A 19,447-nucleotide genomic window follows, 5' to 3' on the forward strand; every position below is an offset into this window, starting at 1 on the left:
CAAAGTCAAAAGCATTTCTTGTTTGGCGCCGTTCAAATGTGCAGATATAAAATAGTAAGAATATCACCCTCACATCTGTACAGGAAACATGACGCTGCAAGCAGCAGCTGATTAGCTTGACGGAGTGAGTCTGGCTCCACCAGCTCCTCTAAAGGCAGATTCACACTTTGTTCTTGGACGGACACGTACTCACATTATTTATACTGCGACCGTGGACACGTTACTTACACGTGCACAAAAAAAAAAAAAAAAACACCTCTGAATGAAGAAGAAGAAGCAGCTTCTTAGTTTGTGACTCACAGAACGTCATGAAAAGGTGAATATAAAACTGTGCATGTTTAAGTTTCAGGTGCACGTTGTCTGGTACTGTGGACATGAACAGGATTAAAGTTTGCTCAATGGGAGACCGTAGGACAGGGTTTATGTGGTAAACTAGTTCTCAGCTCAGTGTAGTGAGGAGCGTATGGTCAGAAGAAAACACTATATAGTGACACTGGAACTGTGGTGAAGAAAAAACACTGAAATTAATAAGGAAGAAAATGAAATGTATTTAATCTGTGTCTGCTAAGTCTGAATTAATGACACTGTTTTAAAACAAGACTTGGTGATGAAGACTGAATTAAACATACAGACTCACACAGAGCTCAGGTACATTTAAATGGATTTAGTTTATTTGTGTATAAAGTGTAGAGATGTAATTCTAAAGAGATTATCTCTAAACCTTTCCTGTTCTTATTGTGCTATAAGATGCTGCTGGGCTTTACTATCTGAGTCTTCGTTGTGTTTAATGTCTGAATAGTTCCTGAAAATATTCTGCGCTGACCTTCCTTTTTGTCACAAGTTAAATGTTTTTGCTAATGTTCGCTGCTCCAACATCTGCACATCTCACATTACTCACCGCGACTCAACAGACACAATTTGGACCGACCACTGGAGTCTGTCGGGCCAATGACTTTCAATTTAAACATGGAGCCCATTAAAGCCCAGAAGACTCTGAAGTGGTCCGATTGGTTTGTGCATCATTTTTGCATTTATCAAGTTATTTATCCGACGTAATGCTCGTGACCCGATATAAGAAGAGCTGAAATGAGGCAAAACTCAAACACAGAGGAGGTTCAGTGTGAAGCAGCCTGTCAGTGAAACTACACCAAACACAGGAAATAAGAGGAGGGTCTGTAGGAGTAAACTAATCAGGGAACACAGATCTGAATTCATGCAACACTGTTCTTCCAGCTTGTTCTCGCTCCAAGAATGTCACATACTGACACTTTATCATGTCCTTCGGCATCACGTAACACTCAAGGATACTGAAATGACAGTGTGGAACATCGTATGTTGTATTATGCTGTTTTATTTTTTAACTAAACTGTTTTTCCTTACAGTAAGTTGTAGACCTGCATTATTAGTTTGATCTGCTGAGAGGCCGAATGAGAAACTTTAGTTAGAAAAACACTCCAGGACTGTATAAATTAAATTCCTAATAGTCAGCTGAAGAAAATGCACAAACACACTTTTGGAATTATTTTTGTTCCCAGTAAATAAGCTGCTAATAACATGCATCTTAGTTCACTGCTGGTCAGGACGCCCCGTCCTTGTGTGTGTGTGTGTCTAATTAGAGGTTTTACTGGGCTCAGCTCAGTGTGAGAATCAGGATAATTTGAGCTGAAACACAAACGGAGCTCTCGACACATTAAACGAATTAAACCAGCAGCTGAATTCAAAGCTCCTCCACAGCCTCCACCTACAAACCCTCCTCATCTGCTCCATGTTAATCCATGCTAATACACACATTATACTCTGCTGTTCTAATTAGTGAGCTGAACATGATATTTTTATTCAACACTGAATAATGAAGATGAGCTGATGGCAAACAAACATCTTTCTCTGGTCAATCCACCTTACGCATCTTTTGTGTGTGTATTGATTTGAATAAGTGAAAAAGTGGAGGATGGACTAATAAAAGTGTTCTTACGACTGACGCTGTAAAACGTATGTATGTAAGTCAGGAGGAAAAAATGATTTCCACAAAAGAAAATGTGCATCCAGTAAATAGGAGGAAGAGGCGAGAAGGGGACGAGAAAAGACAGAGGGTGAAAAGAAGGAAGTGGTAAAAATACGGCGGATTTTATTTTGGAAGTCTTCAGCACTCGAGTCCTGCCTGTTCAGGGACCTCACTCATACCTAGGTGCTTTTATTTTGAAAATCTGCCTTTTTAAGAATGAGCATGATTAATAAAATCAGACCTGCTCAATTCCTCCAAACTGTAGATGAACACTAGTTTCCAGTTCAATGGTCCAACATCATCAGGCTGCTTTAATGAAGTCTCTGTGATGGACAAACACATTTGATAAATGCTGGAAACCATGGATTCAGCTAATCAAACACATGTTCCTATTAAAACTGATTGTTCTCTGCAAAACCGTTTGAGTAAAAATGTGATTTTTATTGTTTCTGATTCCCAATAAGAAAAGTTCCAGTTCACAGTTGAACAAAGACACGAATGTGTTTTAACACAGCTGCTGATACTGTGGCTAATGACGTGCGAGGCTGTGTCACGGCCTCATTTAGTCCACAGGTGAGAATTTATCAAACTGTGAGAGACACAGAGTCAGACTCACCTGTGGGTCAGACAGGTAAAGTGTCTCTGCAGGTGTTTCTGTGTCCTCGTCCTCTGAACACGAGTCAAATCCGTCCTGGTTGTAATAAACCTCGGCAGCCTGAGGGTCCTCTGGGATACCTGCACACAGGTGAACAGGTTAGTGACAGTTCTCTGCAGGTTCAACCGGCTGCTGCAGAGCGAATCACATCAGATTTAGAAAAGTAATCTCAGAGAAAAATAAATAATGTGATCAACGGAGGAAAATAGGACTGAAAAAGATTTTAAATTCCAACACCAGTAGGTTCATTGGTGCAATGGTACAAAAGTGAAAGTACAAACACGAAGAAGAACGACAAACTGCTGCAAATCTCTATACTGGTCCTGTTCCAGGTCGATGGTCTGTTGTAGCATTGAAGAAAATTAATATTTAGTTTAATAAACATAACTAGAAATACTTGTTGTATGTTGACAGTAGTGGTAATACTCTGTTTGTAGTAGTTTTAGTGGGCGATAGACCAGGAGATGTGAACTAGTCAAGTGTATTTCACACACAAAGGGAAATGAGTGACGTTCACGGAAAAATACCAAATATTTAGACTGACGTTGGTCTAATTTTGGTTTTTGTACATGCTTAATGTCATTCAGACACTGAACCCAGTAAAAAGTCGATAAACAGAAGCCCCGACTTTAATTTGTCACTTAACCACCGCTGTCTGGATAATTATTCCTGCTAACGAGCTCAGAGTTTTAAAGAGGAAGATGTTTAATTCATGTGCGTCTCTGAGGTCCGACTGTCTCCTTTTCTCCCATCAGCCAATCACACGAGCAGGATCAGACACAGGGCGGGACTCTGGGAGCGGACGTGACATGAATTCACACAAACAAAAAGACACTTTAAAATTTTTTCATCTCTCAATTAAAACACAGAAAAGGAAATTTAACATTTACAGGAAGGCCTGAAACTAAATGACAAACCAGAGACCACCCACACACCGACCTGTTATTACTCCACTAGTAAGAATGTTTGGGCTCATTGCTGTTAAGTGAAGTTCTCCTCGGTCAGGATGGCATGTCTCTTCATTGTGGAATGGTTTCCAGGCTGACTGAGGACACCTTACACCGGATCCAGATCATCACGTTTCCACCCCCACACTTCACTGATGGTGTTAAACAGACATCATCATCTTTTTATGAGTTTGTTCTCCACTGTCCTACTCAGTCTCAAGTGACGTCGTCGCACGTCCTGTTCTGTCAGATCAATGGGCCGAGAGTCTGAACCAAACTATTTCAACTTTTGTTCCAAACTGTAGTTTTTAAAACAATCCCTCATTGTTTAGACTGGATCGGTGTTGGAGAAGTGGAGGCTCCACTAACGCGTCGTACTTCACATTGAGACTCAGCTGTTTCAGCTGAAGCTGAAAATATTTAGTGAGACCACTGAGGCTTCTAAACCAGAGTAAACTCAGGTGTTTGTGTCTCTGAGGAGTTTCCCTTCTGTTTGTCGAGTGTCGACTCGGAGCTCTCCGACCCTTTAATGAGCTTTTGGGTGATGGAAACAGTTTGAGGAGCAGAAAGCTGGAAAGCTCCTGAGTGTCTGATAGCTGAGACCTAAAATAAGACGCTCACTGTTTGAGGAAGGTGATGACTCCTGTGATGAAAATAAATGATGTTTGTTCTGTTCGGAACAGACTGATTCTACGTCAGATGATGTTCAAAAAAGAAGAATTGAATTATCTCTAGTTGTTTCCATGATGAATATTTTGTCTGTATTGAAAACACAGTTTTTTTATTTCACGTGCATTCAAAGAAATGACCAGAAGTATTTTATTTTTGGATTCTCTGCAGAACAGGCTCAAATCTAATGTCTCACTCTCACAGAATCAAACTCACGATCAGGCTGGTTACGTCACAGTGGTTCTTACTCTGGGATCCAGGGACTTCAAGGGGCCTCCAGGGAACTCCAGGAGCCTCCACGGTTCCAGACGATTCCCTGTGAAACGTGAAGGGCTCATTTAATTTCCAGCTGTGCTGCAGACAGGAAAGAGTTTGGGCATCAAAGTGAAATCTTTTATCCATTGATTCTCTCAGGAAGAGGAGAGTTCAGGTCTGTGTGTTCACCTGTAACAGTGCAGAACACCTGTCCAACCCTGCAGCCAATCCCAGTGATGTCAAACCAGACTAGATTTATACAGTGTAGCTGTGGTCAGGATGTGATTACCTGTTATTACTGTCCATATAGGTGATCCAAAGGGGTCCAAAGGGGTCCCAATGTAATCCCAGCAGCTCATAATGTGACTCAGAAGTGGGTGTGGCCTCCATATGCCTGTTTGTACTGGTCCTGATGAGACGGCAGATGGTGTCCTGGGGATCTCCGCCCAGATTGGAAAGGGGGGTGGTTTGGATGCACAGAAAGATGTCCCACAGTCCCACGGTGCTCAGTCGGATTGTGAGGGTCAGTCAGTGGCATCAATGCCTTCATCATCCAGGAACTGGTTACACAGACTGGCCTTCCCGGACCAGGAGGAACCCGGGGCCCACTGCACCAGTCTAAGGTCTGACAGTTGATTTATTCCATCCTGGTACCTCACAGCAGTCAGAGTCCCAGTGGTTCATCTGTGATGAAACTGATCATCAGTGATGTTACAGGTGGAACAACGTTTGGCAGCGACTTCAGATCCTGTCACATGTGATCAGTGCGATAACAGGACACCAGGGGTGGACCTGCCAAGTCTGGTAAGCTGCACGGTGCTGGGTTGTGAGCACAGGTCATGACCCCCTCACGGGGTCTTTGACAGTCGGTTCTGAAACATGCACATCAGGAGCCTGCTGGAGGTCAGGTTGGGCTGCTGCAGTTCTCCTGTTCCTCTGTGCACAAACACCTGTTGTTTACTGACTTGGTGTTTTACTGTGATGCTTCAGCGTTCACTTAATTTTTCTAACAGTGCATTTACACGTTCACCACAGCTCTTCTTCTGCTCTGACCTTCGCTCATTTCAAATATAAAGTGAAAAAAAAAAACCCAGTGAGGATGGCAGATTAAATGAGAACAAACATTATTGGAGATCTCTCGGTGACCTGGACCATCTGTCAGAAGTGACACTAATTTTAATGAGATTTATAACACGTGGCCTTTTTCATACCCGGCGGTTCCTGAAGGATTTTCTAGATAAACACATGATTAAGTTGCTCGAACGTGGGAATCTCCTGAGAGCTTTTCTGCCTCACATCATCTGTAAATTTCATTAGTTTGGACTCGCTGACTGCTCCGTTTATTTCTGCACTGACAGAACATGGCAAACAGTATTAATCCAAAGACAAATGACCTGCAGACTGATATATACAGTAGAGAACATATTTAAATCTGGTCCATGACATACAGCTACTGTAATTTAGCTTCAGGAGCAGGAAGGATTTCATTCACAAACTTTACAACAGCTGATAAACCAAACCCTCCATTAGCACAGATCTGGACACTGATGAGAAGTTTTTGGATTTCACGGAGCAGCACCTCAAAGTTTTTACTGAATCATTTAAATATTCCTACATTTACTGATGAACTCAGGATAAACGTCACACCTCAGACGGAGGACGGAGATACGGTGAACTAGTAACTCTGTGTCTGACAGATGAAGTGAAGCTGATGTGATGAAGAGTTTTTGCTCACCCTGCAGCTCTGGTTCTGTCTCAACCTGCTTCCTGATTGGCTGCGGCCCTCCTGCGGAGTTGTGATTCTTGATGCTGATTGGAAGACTCTGACAGGCTCTGTCGTCTCTGGCCTCCTATTGGTTAATGGAAAGATTTAATTAACTCACTTTAAGGAGAACCCAGTGGAGTTCAGCCGATGTCAAACATCCACAGACTGAGTTAATTAACCTGTAAGAGGATTAAGTCAACATTAATCCATAGAGGAAACATTTTCTTACACTCAGAACGTCCACGCTGATGTTTTCAAAGTGACGGCTCCTCAGCTCTCTCCTGCGGGTGTGGACTTCTTCATATTTCTCTTCAGCCAGTTTTCTGTAGGGACACAAATTAAAATGTGCCCTTTGAGCAAGGCACCATGGGGGGAACCCTCACAGGGGTTTATACTGAAGTTCTACTGAGATGGGAACTACAGAGGTCCAGACTTTCAACCGTTCATCTAGGTGAACTTCCTACATTTGTCTGAATCTAGGATCTAGTCTACTTTTCACCACTGGTTGCTGATCTTGTTTCCTCTAATGTTTGGAACCAGATCGTTTTGTCCTCCACAATATACGTTTGCAGGAATAAAGAAAACTGTGAAAATCCAGTTTTATTTAAGGGTTATTTATCTTTAATGTAGTCAAACAGAGACGGAGCCAAAAGACCAGCATCCTGTGCAGGACGTCAGACCTAATGTATTTCCAGGCGTTAGAAGCTCTTCTCTGCTGCCTCATTTCGGCTCAGAGAACCAACGTTACAATGCAGCTGCTTGTCACATCCCCTGCTGCTCCGACAGCTCAGTAGAGCTGTGCTCAGTGTGGGAGCCTCAGTCCTGCAGCATCAGGTGTTTCCCTTTTTTTAACTAATTATTTCTACACACGATGGGACAGCTGAGATGCTGTGCGTCACAGAAACTGACGTAGCCAGTAATTCTCTCAAAATAGTGCTGACAGGCTGTTCTGTTTGATGAATTACCTGTCCCTGTTGGGAAGAGCTGGGATAGAGAAAAGGTTCTGTTTGTTTGCAGTCTCTTTCAGCCAACGACCAACATCTGTGTTTAACCTGCTGGAATCGGTCAGACTGCACGTTTGAACAAACCCCTGCTGTCGTCTCCATCCTCCAACATGGTCAACGTCTGATTCAATCAGTTCTGTATTTAGACCTGATGAGTCTCTGTCAGCCGTGCGTCAGAGTCCATCCAGAGTGCGACCCACAGAGCGACGGGAACTCACGTTAACAGACACTCGTGGTGATGAAACTCGATTAACACGATGGCTCAGAGGAAGGAAACCAGAGTGCGATCCAATCTGGACCATCTCATTACTGTCACACTTCAGTGAGACATCCTGCAGGTCTGAGAGCTGCACAAATGTCCAAATGACGCTTCAGTGACAGCTCATTGACAAAACGCTTGAGAAAAGATTATTTTTTAAAACCAGGTGCTTCAGAAAGTACTCAGCACACTCTGTTGTACTAAAATTACATCAATTGAATAAACTTCCATGTTTCCATCAGTCTACACTATTTTTTCACAATAAAAAACTGAAATCTGTCATTTCTAAAAATATTCACACCCCTGAGCTCGGGACTGGTAGAATCTTCTCTGACACCAATTACACTTGAAGTCTTCTTTGGCAAATCTCTACAAGCATCTGCACGTGGACAGTTTATCCCGTTCTCCCTCACAGATCCTCTCAGGCTCCATCAGATTTGAGGGATCTGGTCTGTCTCTCCACAGATGTTCTGAGCTGTAGGTGGACCACTTGAGGACAGAGACCTGTCCAGTGATGTCTTGGCCTTTCGCTTCAGGCCACTGTTGTGCTGAAACATGAACCATCACCCCGTCTCAGATCTCCGGCACTCATCCTCACTGAGGTCACTGTGCTCCTGGGAGCAGTCAGAGCCTTAGAGATGGTTTTATACCCTTGTTCTGATCTGTGCTTTCCACATGTCAAAAAGATATTTCCTTGTAGGCTACTGATCAATACAAAATAAAGTGAAGAAATACTGTGGCGACAAAACTACTTTCATTTGTTTTCTGTGTAAAATGTAGTAAAATAAAGTGTGAACCTTAAACTCTGATCATCGACTGAGTGGCTGCAGTATTTCTACTGAGCAGCACTGTGTCTGTCTGACATATTGTTCAACTAGAAAGAGAATCGCTGATTGATAAACTACTGAATAAGAATAGTGAATGTGTGGGTCAGCCTGAAAACAAGCTGTGACTTTGTGTTTGAATTGTGTGTGTGTGGCTGAACAGAAGCTCTCTGCTGTTCTTCATCTTTAATCCATAGATCAGAATTGTGACCACATTACGCGTCTTTTGTTGGTTGAAGAACTTCGATGTTCATGCTGGAGATGCAGCAACTGTCTAAATCCTGTCCTCTGACAGACACATCACCTAGAAAACTTCAGACAAGTCGTCATCTCTGCTTTCATCGAGAAATCACCCAGAACCCGCAGGTCTTTAAAATAAAGACCATCAACATGGTCCCTGCTGGATCATCAGAGCGCTCTGCCTCTGCAGGAGTCAAGTCAAGAAGCTTTATTGTCATTCCAACCACATATAGCTGAAGCAGTACATAGTGAAATGAGACAACGTTTCTCCAGAACCATGGTGCTACATAAAACGGCAACAAGACAAACATGGGGCTGAGGACTGCTAAGTTGTCCTAGCAAAACACATAAAGTGCATCCTGTGCAACCTAGTGCAAACAGTGCAAGAACACAAAGAAAAAGTGCAGACAGACGTCAGAAGACAGTGCAAAAACAGAACACAAAACACAAAACAGCAGCGACCAGTAGCGGAAATGAATACAATTTACAACTGAAGGATGGAAACATGTCGAATCTAGCGAGTGTGTGTGCTCAGTTCAGTTTGTTGTGTGTGTGTTGAGGAGCCTGATGGCTTGGGGGAAGAAACTGTTCAAAAGTCTGGTTGTGAGGGCCCGAATGCTCCGGAACCTCTTCCCTGATGGCAGAAGTGTGAAGATTGGGTGTGAGGGGTGGGTGGGGTCGTCCACAATGCAGGTAGCCTTGCGGATGCAGCGTGTGGTGTAAATGTCCGTGATGGAGGGGAGGACCTGATTCATTGGCTCCACTTTAACATTTAAATGCTGCTTTTCCTTAGAGCACAGCGACAGAAATGACGGGCCTTGGTGGCTGAATTCGGCAGATTACAGTAATTCCTACTTTAATGAGCTCCTTCACACTTCACTGAAACCTCTCATTTAGACTAATATTCACACCCTTAACTCAGGACTTTGTCGAAACCCTTCTGACAGCAATTACACTTTCGGTCTTCTCGGTTAAGACTGTGCAGATCCTCACACCTGGATCTGTGCAGTTTATCCTGACAGACGCTCTCCGGCTCACACAGACCTGTCTCACTGCTGTTTTGTCACGGAGAGTTCCTTGGACTTCGTGGCTGTTTGTTCTCGTTTCGTCCTGACATGCAGGGTGAATTTTAAACGCGTTTGTGCTTTTACTAACACCGCCTTTAGCATTTTGTGTCCTAAATAACGGCTGGAGCTCTTTTTGTTCTTCTCTCGCTCAGACATGCAAACTGTTCTGTGTGTGTACTGTACATATGTTCACTTAACGTGCACAGTACAAATCTTCTACCTGCTGCTGCAACACTTTACTTTCCCCTGTAGGATCAGTAAACTTTCTGATCTTGTTACCTGAGTCTCTTCGCCTTCTCGTCGGCTGCCTGCAGTTTGCGGAGCCTCATTCTCTCTCTGGGTGTCATCTTCTCCACCTCCGACCACTCTCTCAGTGTCTGCAGGTGAACTTTAGTTTGCCTGGAGACAACCACACACACAATCATCTGTCCAAGAGAAATCCATTTCTATATATCAACTCCTGGATTCTGCTAAACACTGTCAAACAGCAGCACCACTCAGCTGTCTGAACGCTTTTCTATTTTCTCACCTCACAACATCACGGTGCTTTAACAGACAGACGTGTGGGGTGTTCTCATCATTACAGGAATAACAGACATACGCATTTCAATGCACACAGTTTGCACAGAAAAAAAAAAGGTTGGGTTACATCCCTGTTTATCCTAGAATGATGCTTCCCTGTGTACCTTTAGCTTTAGAGGTAAGGTTCAGTGGAAATATAGAGGTAAAACTATTCTGTGACAGACAAATATACATTCGACCCATCTCCTGGTTTCTTGTTTAATCAGTGGAGGACCTGCAGGTGAGAGAGACCGATCTGATTGGCTGTTCAGCTCAGCGAATCACTGCAAGAGAAGGGAAATGGATCCCAGCGCCAACTTATGAGACACATTCTCAATCAGAAATATTTATGAACTGTGGTGAGAAACGCTGCCAAATACTGGTTTTATAGTAAAGGTGCAGGTTAGGTTTGAATGACAAGTACAAACTACTGCCACCTGCTGGTACAGTTTTTTCCTTTTCTATGGACTCATTAGTCAAACAGTTAAGACCCAGATCCTGTTACTTGACACCTGAATCCTTCAAACAGAACATCTCACTTACGGTCAAGCATGGAGGTGGCGGTGGGGTTTTCTGTGGTTGAGGTGAATATTAACATTACGCTCTACCAGAGAATCCAAATGTTGTTTCTAGAGTCACTTGGCTTTGTAATAACTTCTGATTTATTATTCCTAGGTATCAGTTCACAACCCTGTAGTGTCATTTGAACATAAAGCCATGCGCAGTTCGTTTGAGGCAGAATATTCACATTATTGTGAATTCAAACACATGCTGCTCTGTTTCTGAGCCACCTGCAGTTTTTCTATCACATTCAAGTGAAACTTTGGGGGCTTTGGCTTCTGGCAAGAGTTTATTCATTTATACAGTCAGTGTGGTTCAGGAGCTATGACTGTTTTAATTAGAGTGTGTCGTTTTAGCTCCAACATAGTGGTGGAGTGGTTAAAGAGGTTAAAAACAAACTGTCTGCTCACGACACACCGTTCACTGTCAGATAATCCATCCTCACCACTGTAACATGGTCAACACAGCTCGGAGCTCGCGGCTCTAATTATAGAAGCTACTCGCTCCTGTGTTTGAGAAGGCTGAGGCAAAGGAGCATAACGAAGGAGAGGAAGAAGTATAAGGAAGGAAAGGGGGGGGGGCTGGAAAGTACAAAGCGAGGGAGGAAGAGGAGGAGGAGGCAGCAGATAGGAAACAGGAGGCGAAACAGAAGGAAATGAAGGAATGAAAAGAGACAAAACAAGGAACATGGAAAAACAGGAATAAAGCACAGGAGGAATAAGATGAGGTGGGGGAGAAACCGGGGGTAATGGAAGGAAATAAATAAGATGAAGACCAACAGCAGAGACCAAAGAAAAGACACGAGAAGGAGGAAGAAGGTGGAGGTAGAGAAAGAGCAGAGAAATTAAAATGGGGGGAGGAGAAAGACAAGTACAAGGAGAAAAGTGAAATAAGTGGAGGAGGAGAAGCTCCACTGTTCTCTACAGACGCTCAGGGCTGTGGGTTTCCATCCACATGTACTGAAAATATTAACCAACAGAAAGCTGATTAATGCACATTTCTACCTACGACTATTATATGGAAATGAGTGCAGACAGCTGGTGCAGCTCATTCTCCAGAAGACGATAATGAGATGAGCTCCAGTTAAAGCTCAAATGACGCAAAACATGGAAATGAGACATTTCTGCTTCATTTCCTAATATGATGTTACAGTTTCCTTAGCGCTGCACATCTGCTTTTTTCTCCTTTTTGCTTGTTTTATTTCCAGTATCCCATCAGTTGGAAAACAGCGCAGAAAACCTCCACTAAAAGGTTGTTGTAAATCACTTTGGACAAAATCTCTGGCCAAATTAATGTAAACAGGAGGTGAGGAAGAGGAGAAAAGAGGAAGACAGATGAGATAATCTGCAAACCCAACACACAGAAGAAGGAGGAACATTATAAAAAAAGGAGATATGAGAAGGAAGAGAGGACATGCAGCTGATGGAGGATGAAAAGTAACGGCGGTTTAAAAGTCAAGAGGAGGAGAAAGACGAGGTGTCTTACATCTTCTTGGCGATGAGTTCGACATCTTTGTCTCCTCCTGAAGACACTAAGTCAAACCTGTCCTTCATCTTCTGGAAAATAAAAAAGGTAGTGTGAGGAGCACGAAGTTCTTACATCCTGATTATGGGTCATTAACAGAAGTCATGTGGTTACAAATGTCCTGCTGATACTGTGTCAGCTGCAGGATCTAACAAAGCTGATGAACACAGAGCTCTACAGGAGATGAACAAGTTTCACTATGTGGTTCAAGTGTTGAGTTACATCATCATCATATCACAATCAAATTTCCCCTGCACTGACCCTTAATGAACATATGGAATTACAAAGTCATCTTTCATGTATATGTTTTCAAATACAGCATCAACGTGCGATGACTGGGATCAGATCTTAACCGACACACAGGTTGTCTTCCTGCTCCCACAGAGGACCTTTGTGGTGTCTTTATGTTTTCAGCTGAAACCTCTCCCCTCTGTAATATCCCACGGTGCCAGGATGCAGTGAGGAAACCCATATGCATAATGATATTTCAGTGGAAACCATGGCCACCGAGACCATAAGAACCCTAATGCGTTATCTGTCGTCAGGTGCCCTGCACGGCCGCACAGGAAGAGCATCGAGCCTGCAGCTGTGATTTATGAGACACTGTATGAAAATAATATTCTGCTCACTGCCTCTCACACACACACACACACACACACACACACACACACACACACACACACACTCTCCGATACCATGTGTTAATAGGAGAAATGTTATACCACAGTTTATTGGGTAATGGCGTGTGTATGTGTGTGGCAGGAAGTAGGTCAGCACACAAGCACCATGAATATGTTCACGCATGTAAATGTGAAGTACACACACACACACACACACACGCTCATACACACACACACGCACACGTGTGCCAGAAACTCACTACTCACACTGGTCATAATGGCTGAAGGTTGATGCTTGGAGTTTCTGTGCCTGAATACCTGCATGTTTTCTTCCATGAACTTGGTCTTCAGAATCTCTGCGGCCGACGGTCTGGATGACGGTTGTTTCTGCAGCATCCTGGTTCAGACGGAACAGATTAAATAAATCAGCAGTTAACTTTGACTTTGTTTCGTGTTGAACAAGTTCGGTTTCGACTCCTCCTTACCTCTGCATGACAGAGTTCAGGTCTGAAGAGTATGACGGGGGAAGCATCGGGGTTTCTCCCTCCACGATCTTAATCACCACAGACAGGAAGTTTGGCCCCTGGAAGGCGTGAGTCAGACAGCACATCTCATAGAGGAGGCAGCCCAGAGCCCTGCACACACCACACAGCAGCACAGGTACATCAGATTTAATCATCAGGAGTTCAGATCAGCTTTATTTGCCCATGTCGGTGGTTATTGGTGGAAAACTTCCAGGGTGCAGCTCATGGCCACGTGCTTTTTCTGTCTGGATATCAACCAGAAAGAGTCTGTGAACCATCCAGAGTCATGACTCAATAAACACAACTAACACAGCGACTGTCTGTGTTTTACTTCAACTTCTAACCTGCACATTCTAATAATTCACTACATTACACATCGTGCAGCCTGAACTGAAACACAAGGAAACCGACAGTATTTTAAGTATCATTCAATCTACTTTTGTGAATTATTCTTTTGTGGATTAGTGAACCAGGAGAGCAGGTTTTCATGCTCTCAGACCGAGGAGCTACTGTCATCACCAACATGCTCTGTGATGAAACTACACAGGAGGCAGAGAGCTGTGTTGTTACTGTACCGGTGAAACAATAAGATCCTCGATGTTCAGCTGGAGCCGTTTAAAGCTCATTAGATGCCAGAACACAGCAGAACCACGGCGTTCACGTTAATAACTAATCCATGCAGCGTCGTGCTCGATGACATGTTGTGTTGTAAAAACGTTGAACCAGATCCAAGCTGCATCATTTTGTCGGAGCCTGCTGTGGTACCGGTCCCCACTGCGTTAAACACTCTCCTCTTCTGAAGTTAATAGAAGCACTGAGTCCCCCCCCCCCCCCCCGTCCTGCTGATTTATTTATGAGGGTGATTTTATCTCACAGATTCAGTGTTTGAAAAACTGCAGCTGAGTCACTCTATGCAAATCCGACAGGTAAGAGCTTTTCCAGCAGAGAGACCGAGCCGAAAGGTCGGAGGTCGTTCTAATCAGGCTCCTTAACGAGGGAGGAGTCCACCTTTGTTAACACGGAGCGCAGACAGCAGTCACGGGTCGCTGTTGTAATTAGCAAAGACCAGATCAGAGGAGGATGAGGAGTTAATTAGGAGCAGAGAGTGATGAAGGCTTCTTTACTTTCACTCACTTGAAGTTTTACATGGAGGCTGCTACAGGAAACCTCATTAAGGTGCAGGTTTTAGCAGTGTTTACAGCAACATCAGTCCATTTCTGAAATAACTGAAATCTTTATTCCTTCAGAAACAGCACATCTCCACACAGAGCTGCTTCACAGCAACAAGTTTAATGCGAGGGCTGTTTGGGTCGGGTTCAATCTTGCTTCTGTTTTATCTTAGTTTTTGGTCTCCACCAGCTCTTGAGGGAAATCTCTGCTCTTTAGCTGCTAAATTCTCCACTACGTTCACCGGCTGCTCTCAGACTCATGTCTGCTGCAGTGGAAATGTGGATTTTAAAGCCTTTACTTTTAAGGACAGCTGCTTCCTGCTGTGACTGAAAACAATAATATGAGAAAGAGAAAATTGTGCTTCAGACACTAAATGCACTGAAAGTCACTAGGGAGCTGCAGATTCAGTCATCAATTCTCATACAATTCTCATTCTATATGCACTTGCATATGATAGATACTGCAATTCCAAACCTTAAACAGGTGCAGTTCTACAGTAATATCCCACCTGGAATTCCAACTATCTCCTTACCTACTTTAAGTAAGGGTCTAAACTGTAATTAACATCTGAACCATACAAAACAGAAAACCGGTCGAGGCAGATGGCCGCCCACTCTGATCCTGGTTCTGTTGGAGGTTTCTTCCTCTAAAGGGAGTTTTTCCTCTCCACTGTCTCCTGGTGCTGCTCAGTGGGGTTGTTACAGTTCTATTTGTAAGGTCTTAAACCTTAAACACTGTAAAGAGTCTTCAGATCACTTCTGTTGGGATTTAGTGCTGTACAAATAAATTGAATTGAAATGTTTGTGTTTGACTTCTCAGGACCTGAAGTAAGTCGAGTAGATGTGTGAATATTAATAAACTGACTGATGCATATGATGGTTGAACAGCAGACAGATGTAGTTAATTAGTTACTGTTTGTTCATGTAAATAATGAGTAACACCAACTGTAGCTGATGTGATGATGTTGGTCTGTGTGTAATTAAAGAGGAGATGGCACAAAGTGGAACAGGAAGTTAATTAGCTAAACCAACTGAAGACAGAACAAGAGCAAACTGAGAAACGACCTCTGTGATGATTTTCTTTTTCTCAAGAACATTTCCTCAGTCACTGCTGACGCTGAATAAAACCAATCTTTAAATACAGTTCCACCGTGAGAAGGACTGTTGATGCAAACACAGTTTAAACTGTTTCTTCCAGTCGACCCATTGCTTTTATTTGTTTGTACAGTAAATGCAGGAACAGCAGCGCAGGAGGCTGGAAACAGGACTGAGAGATCCGGCTCTGAACCACACTCGGGTACAAACTCTCCCGTCTCCAGTGTGACTGAGTGTTGGGCTGAGAGCCGCTCTGCAGGCTGCGAGGTTTCATATCTCCACTTTAAGAACTTATTTCTGAGCCAAACCTGCACATCATCTCCTCAGACGGCAACACATTCAAATGTGAGTCTCAGAGGTAAAACATGAGGCTGCTCTGCAGGTGAACTGATCTGACAGACTGCCCCGAAGAGAATATTTCATTTCATGCTAATTTGTAGTGTATCACACGTCTGCACACATAAACTCTCTCAGAATAGAATGAATCACAAGACAAGTTTTGAGAAGCCACCACGCACCTTTCGAGCAGAACGGAAATGTCTGAATCACTTCTGCACAAATATCTCAACCACCAATTTAATCTGTTCTCATGACATGTGGTTCAGATACTACTCCTCAAGATGATTTGTGAACTTTTCTGAGGCTTCGATTTCCCCTTTTCCATCATAAGCACCAGGTCCAACACTAGTTTCTGACAAATACCTGCAACACACATGGTAGCGTGTCCTCTGTACACTGTGCTAACTGCTAATGAGCTCGTGTTAGCATCATAACTCAGGGAAAATTATTAGAGATGTTATAATGAACAGGTTAGCAAGCTAATGTCAGTTCGTTTTCTTTCAGTTTTCTTCAATTTTAAGGAGGTTTCACACATGAATTAAAGTCAACGGAAAAAAACCCCATCAACATCTACTTTAGGTTAATGAGGTCATGGTTTATGAGGTCATGGTTTATGAGGTCATGGTGGGGGCTGCGTCTTTAGTATTAAGAGGTGATGACAAGCTCCGTTTAGGAGATTCCTGCTGAATTTGGAATTTGATTTACAGATTTTGACAGTTGTTGTTTCAGGGGTCGATGTTTAAATGATGCATGCGCACAAAAACTATCTGTGACCACAGAGAAAGAGGTTTGTTACCTGATGGTGTCATTTTTAACACAATAGCTAAGTATTGATTTAATGAGATACTGGAACAATCGAATGAAGCTTGATGGTTTGCTTAATTAGCAATTTCTGTTGCTTCTTTAGCGAAACCTGACAGTGACTGATCCTGAATCGCTTCATTAGTGAAACTAACTAAACCAGGAGTGATTAAACAGGTGTAGAGTCTTTGAAGAAATTCACCTGACTCCAAGTGATTTTCTTCTTTCTGCAGCAACAAAAACTAAATGAATTGTTCTTCACCTGCAGGAGTCCATCCATCCTTCCCACAATGCACCTGTACAGCCTCCAGCTCCTACCCAATCACAGCAGAGAAAAACAAAGCTGTACAGGCTCTTTGTAAATGTGGTGGTTTGAGTTCAGCTTGAAATTCACTTTGAGTTCTTTGTGTTGAACTCTGGCGTCTTCTTACCTGGTTGGAATGCTGCAAAATGAACAGGATGACGTGTGGGAAATAAGCACAAAGAGTCGGGTACAACATCCACAGACCCAAGACGACAAAAGTTCAGTTCAGGACCATGATGTGAAATTCACTGATATTCAGCGTTAATCTGTGACAGTTTGTGCGTTTGATCTCTCCAGCCGGCTGAAGAGCCCTGCAGCATAAAGTCTGCAGTGTTCACTGGAAAAAATCTTCCTGTCACAGAACTAATGATTTTCTACAGGAGATCTTCTACTTCCTCAAAGTGAAACTACAACTTGATTCGACTGTGGAAATGATGGCAGAGAGCGAATTGCACTGAGCAACATAAACAGCCCCATTTGGAAACTTTGGTGACTAAACAACCTCGAGACAACATCACGAACAGGCTGATGTTCTATAAAGTCCAGTCAGCCACCATCACAGTACCAACGGGGAGCATCCAGAAGATAATTCAATCATCATTTCTTGTTTCACATTGATCACAGCACAGCCCTGAACGTGTCTTCTTCACACACCATAACCTAATTATTATTTAGAAGTGTCGTCTGCTCTTTTATGTACATGTATCTTTGATATTCAATAGTTTGATTTGATGTGTTTTATTTAGATCAAGTACTCAAATCATGTTTGGCCAGTTTTGACAGACTCCCTCCCACAGTCACCGTTCGGCTGCCACAAACACTAGAGACCAAATGTGGATTAATCTGTTGTTGGAATATTTTCCAACAACAGAACAGAAGACAAAGTTCAGACCAACAGACAAGAGACGAGACGTCAGAAATGAGTGCGACACACTGCTGCCGTTTACTTTGTACTTTACCAGATATCGGACTTGGAGTCGTAGCCCTGGTGGTTCAGAACCTCCGGACTCATGTAGTACGGCGTCCCTGTAAAGGTGGTGGCCAGGTCACAGGATCCCATCAGCAGGCAGGAGACCCCAAAGTCACCTGGAAATAGATGAGGAATAATAGGAACAGACAAGGAGTCATTGAAGGTCTGATGGTCCAGAGAACAGTAACGGATGAAGGACCTGTTGGACCTGTTGGACAACAGAAACGACCTTTAAACCTGCTCCTGATGATGTGTTAATATGTCATTGTTACAGTACATTAGAAGCTTTGAAGAACTGAACTCATCGTGGAACATAGACAAGTTAGTGAGTCAAAACTATCAGGATTCATCCACTGAGCACAGGAATCCACGGGAAACGTCCCAGTGAGTCCATGTGGACTGAAACAAATATTCATTTTAGTTCCCCAGACACTTTACCAACTTCTAGTGTTGTCTCCCTGCTCTGTGGTCTGTGTGTGCAGCTGGTGATTAGTAAACTACAATCTGCCACCGCACGGTTTTGGTTCACGGCTCGAACTGCAGACGACAGCAGCGGCAACAATCTGCTGAGTTTACAGGCTGAGAGGAAATCCACTCTCTCCTGCTGTTACACGACTGGTAATTAACTGGAGCCGTGGTTTTGTTCACGATCAGGCTTGTAGAGGTTTGTTGTTGTTGTCAGTGAGAAGAGTCTTTGTTCATTAAGATCAAACCAAAAAAAAACTACTCACCGATTTTAACAAGGTTTCGCTTCAGGAAGACGTTCTTGGCCTTGAGATCTCGGTGCAGGATTCGCCTGCAGAAAACAGAGCAGCAGGATTTATCGTTTGGTCGTTTGGCATCCGGAGACGACCTTTGACACCAAGGATCCTAAAAGTGTAAAACCTGCACAGAAGGTGGGATGCACTTGAAGAGGGGGTGGGAGTGAGGGGGAGGATGCAGAGCAGGAAAGCACATTGCCATGGCGACCCCCTACCTGTCGTGCACGTAGTGAAGGCCGAGCAGCAGCTGGATGAGCCAATCGAGGACCTGGATTTCAGGGAGACTCCTTCCTGCTTGCCTCACCTCCCCCAGCTTCCAGTCCAGATCCCGATCCTGATGGGGAAGGGGGGGGGGTAAAATCAGCTGCTGCAGCACAAATACAGCCTCCAAAATATTCCCACAGTTGTCATGACGTCCAAACTGTGGTGTGGGGCCAAACCCGACAGCACTCTGGAAAATCCCTTTACCCCCCCCCCCCTTACAGAACTTCTCCCCGTGCTCTTTTCTGCTTTGCTGTTATTTTCTCCATG

General features: G+C 43.5%; 1 protein-coding gene across 4 annotated transcripts in view; it reads right to left on the bottom strand.

Moving 5' to 3' along the window:
* The window catches only part of nek11 (NIMA-related kinase 11), a 44,490-nt gene that overhangs the window by 16,058 nt on the left and 8,985 nt on the right, over window positions 1–19,447 (bottom strand). For 2 of the 4 annotated variants that reach the window (XM_026371551.1, XM_026371548.1), the window contains exons 4-13: window positions 19,132–19,250; window positions 18,887–18,951; window positions 18,145–18,271; window positions 13,439–13,588; window positions 13,221–13,350; window positions 12,295–12,365; window positions 9,967–10,086; window positions 6,523–6,616; window positions 6,264–6,378; window positions 2,619–2,737 (exon numbers count right to left, since the gene is read on the bottom strand). In XM_026371551.1, coding sequence (XP_026227336.1) covers window positions 2,619–2,737; window positions 6,264–6,378; window positions 6,523–6,616; window positions 9,967–10,086; window positions 12,295–12,365; window positions 13,221–13,350; window positions 13,439–13,588; window positions 18,145–18,271; window positions 18,887–18,951; window positions 19,132–19,250 — 1,110 coding nt within the window. The remainder of the gene's footprint in view (window positions 1–2,618; window positions 2,738–6,263; window positions 6,379–6,522; window positions 6,617–9,966; window positions 10,087–12,294; window positions 12,366–13,220; window positions 13,351–13,438; window positions 13,589–18,144; window positions 18,272–18,886; window positions 18,952–19,131; window positions 19,251–19,447) is intronic. The other 2 variants (XM_026371550.1, XM_026371549.1) reach the window with 2 other exon arrangements.

The sequence above is a fragment of the Anabas testudineus genome, chromosome 16 (genome assembly GCF_900324465.2).
Source record: "Anabas testudineus chromosome 16, fAnaTes1.2, whole genome shotgun sequence".
Lineage (NCBI taxonomy): Eukaryota > Metazoa > Chordata > Actinopteri > Anabantiformes > Anabantidae > Anabas > Anabas testudineus.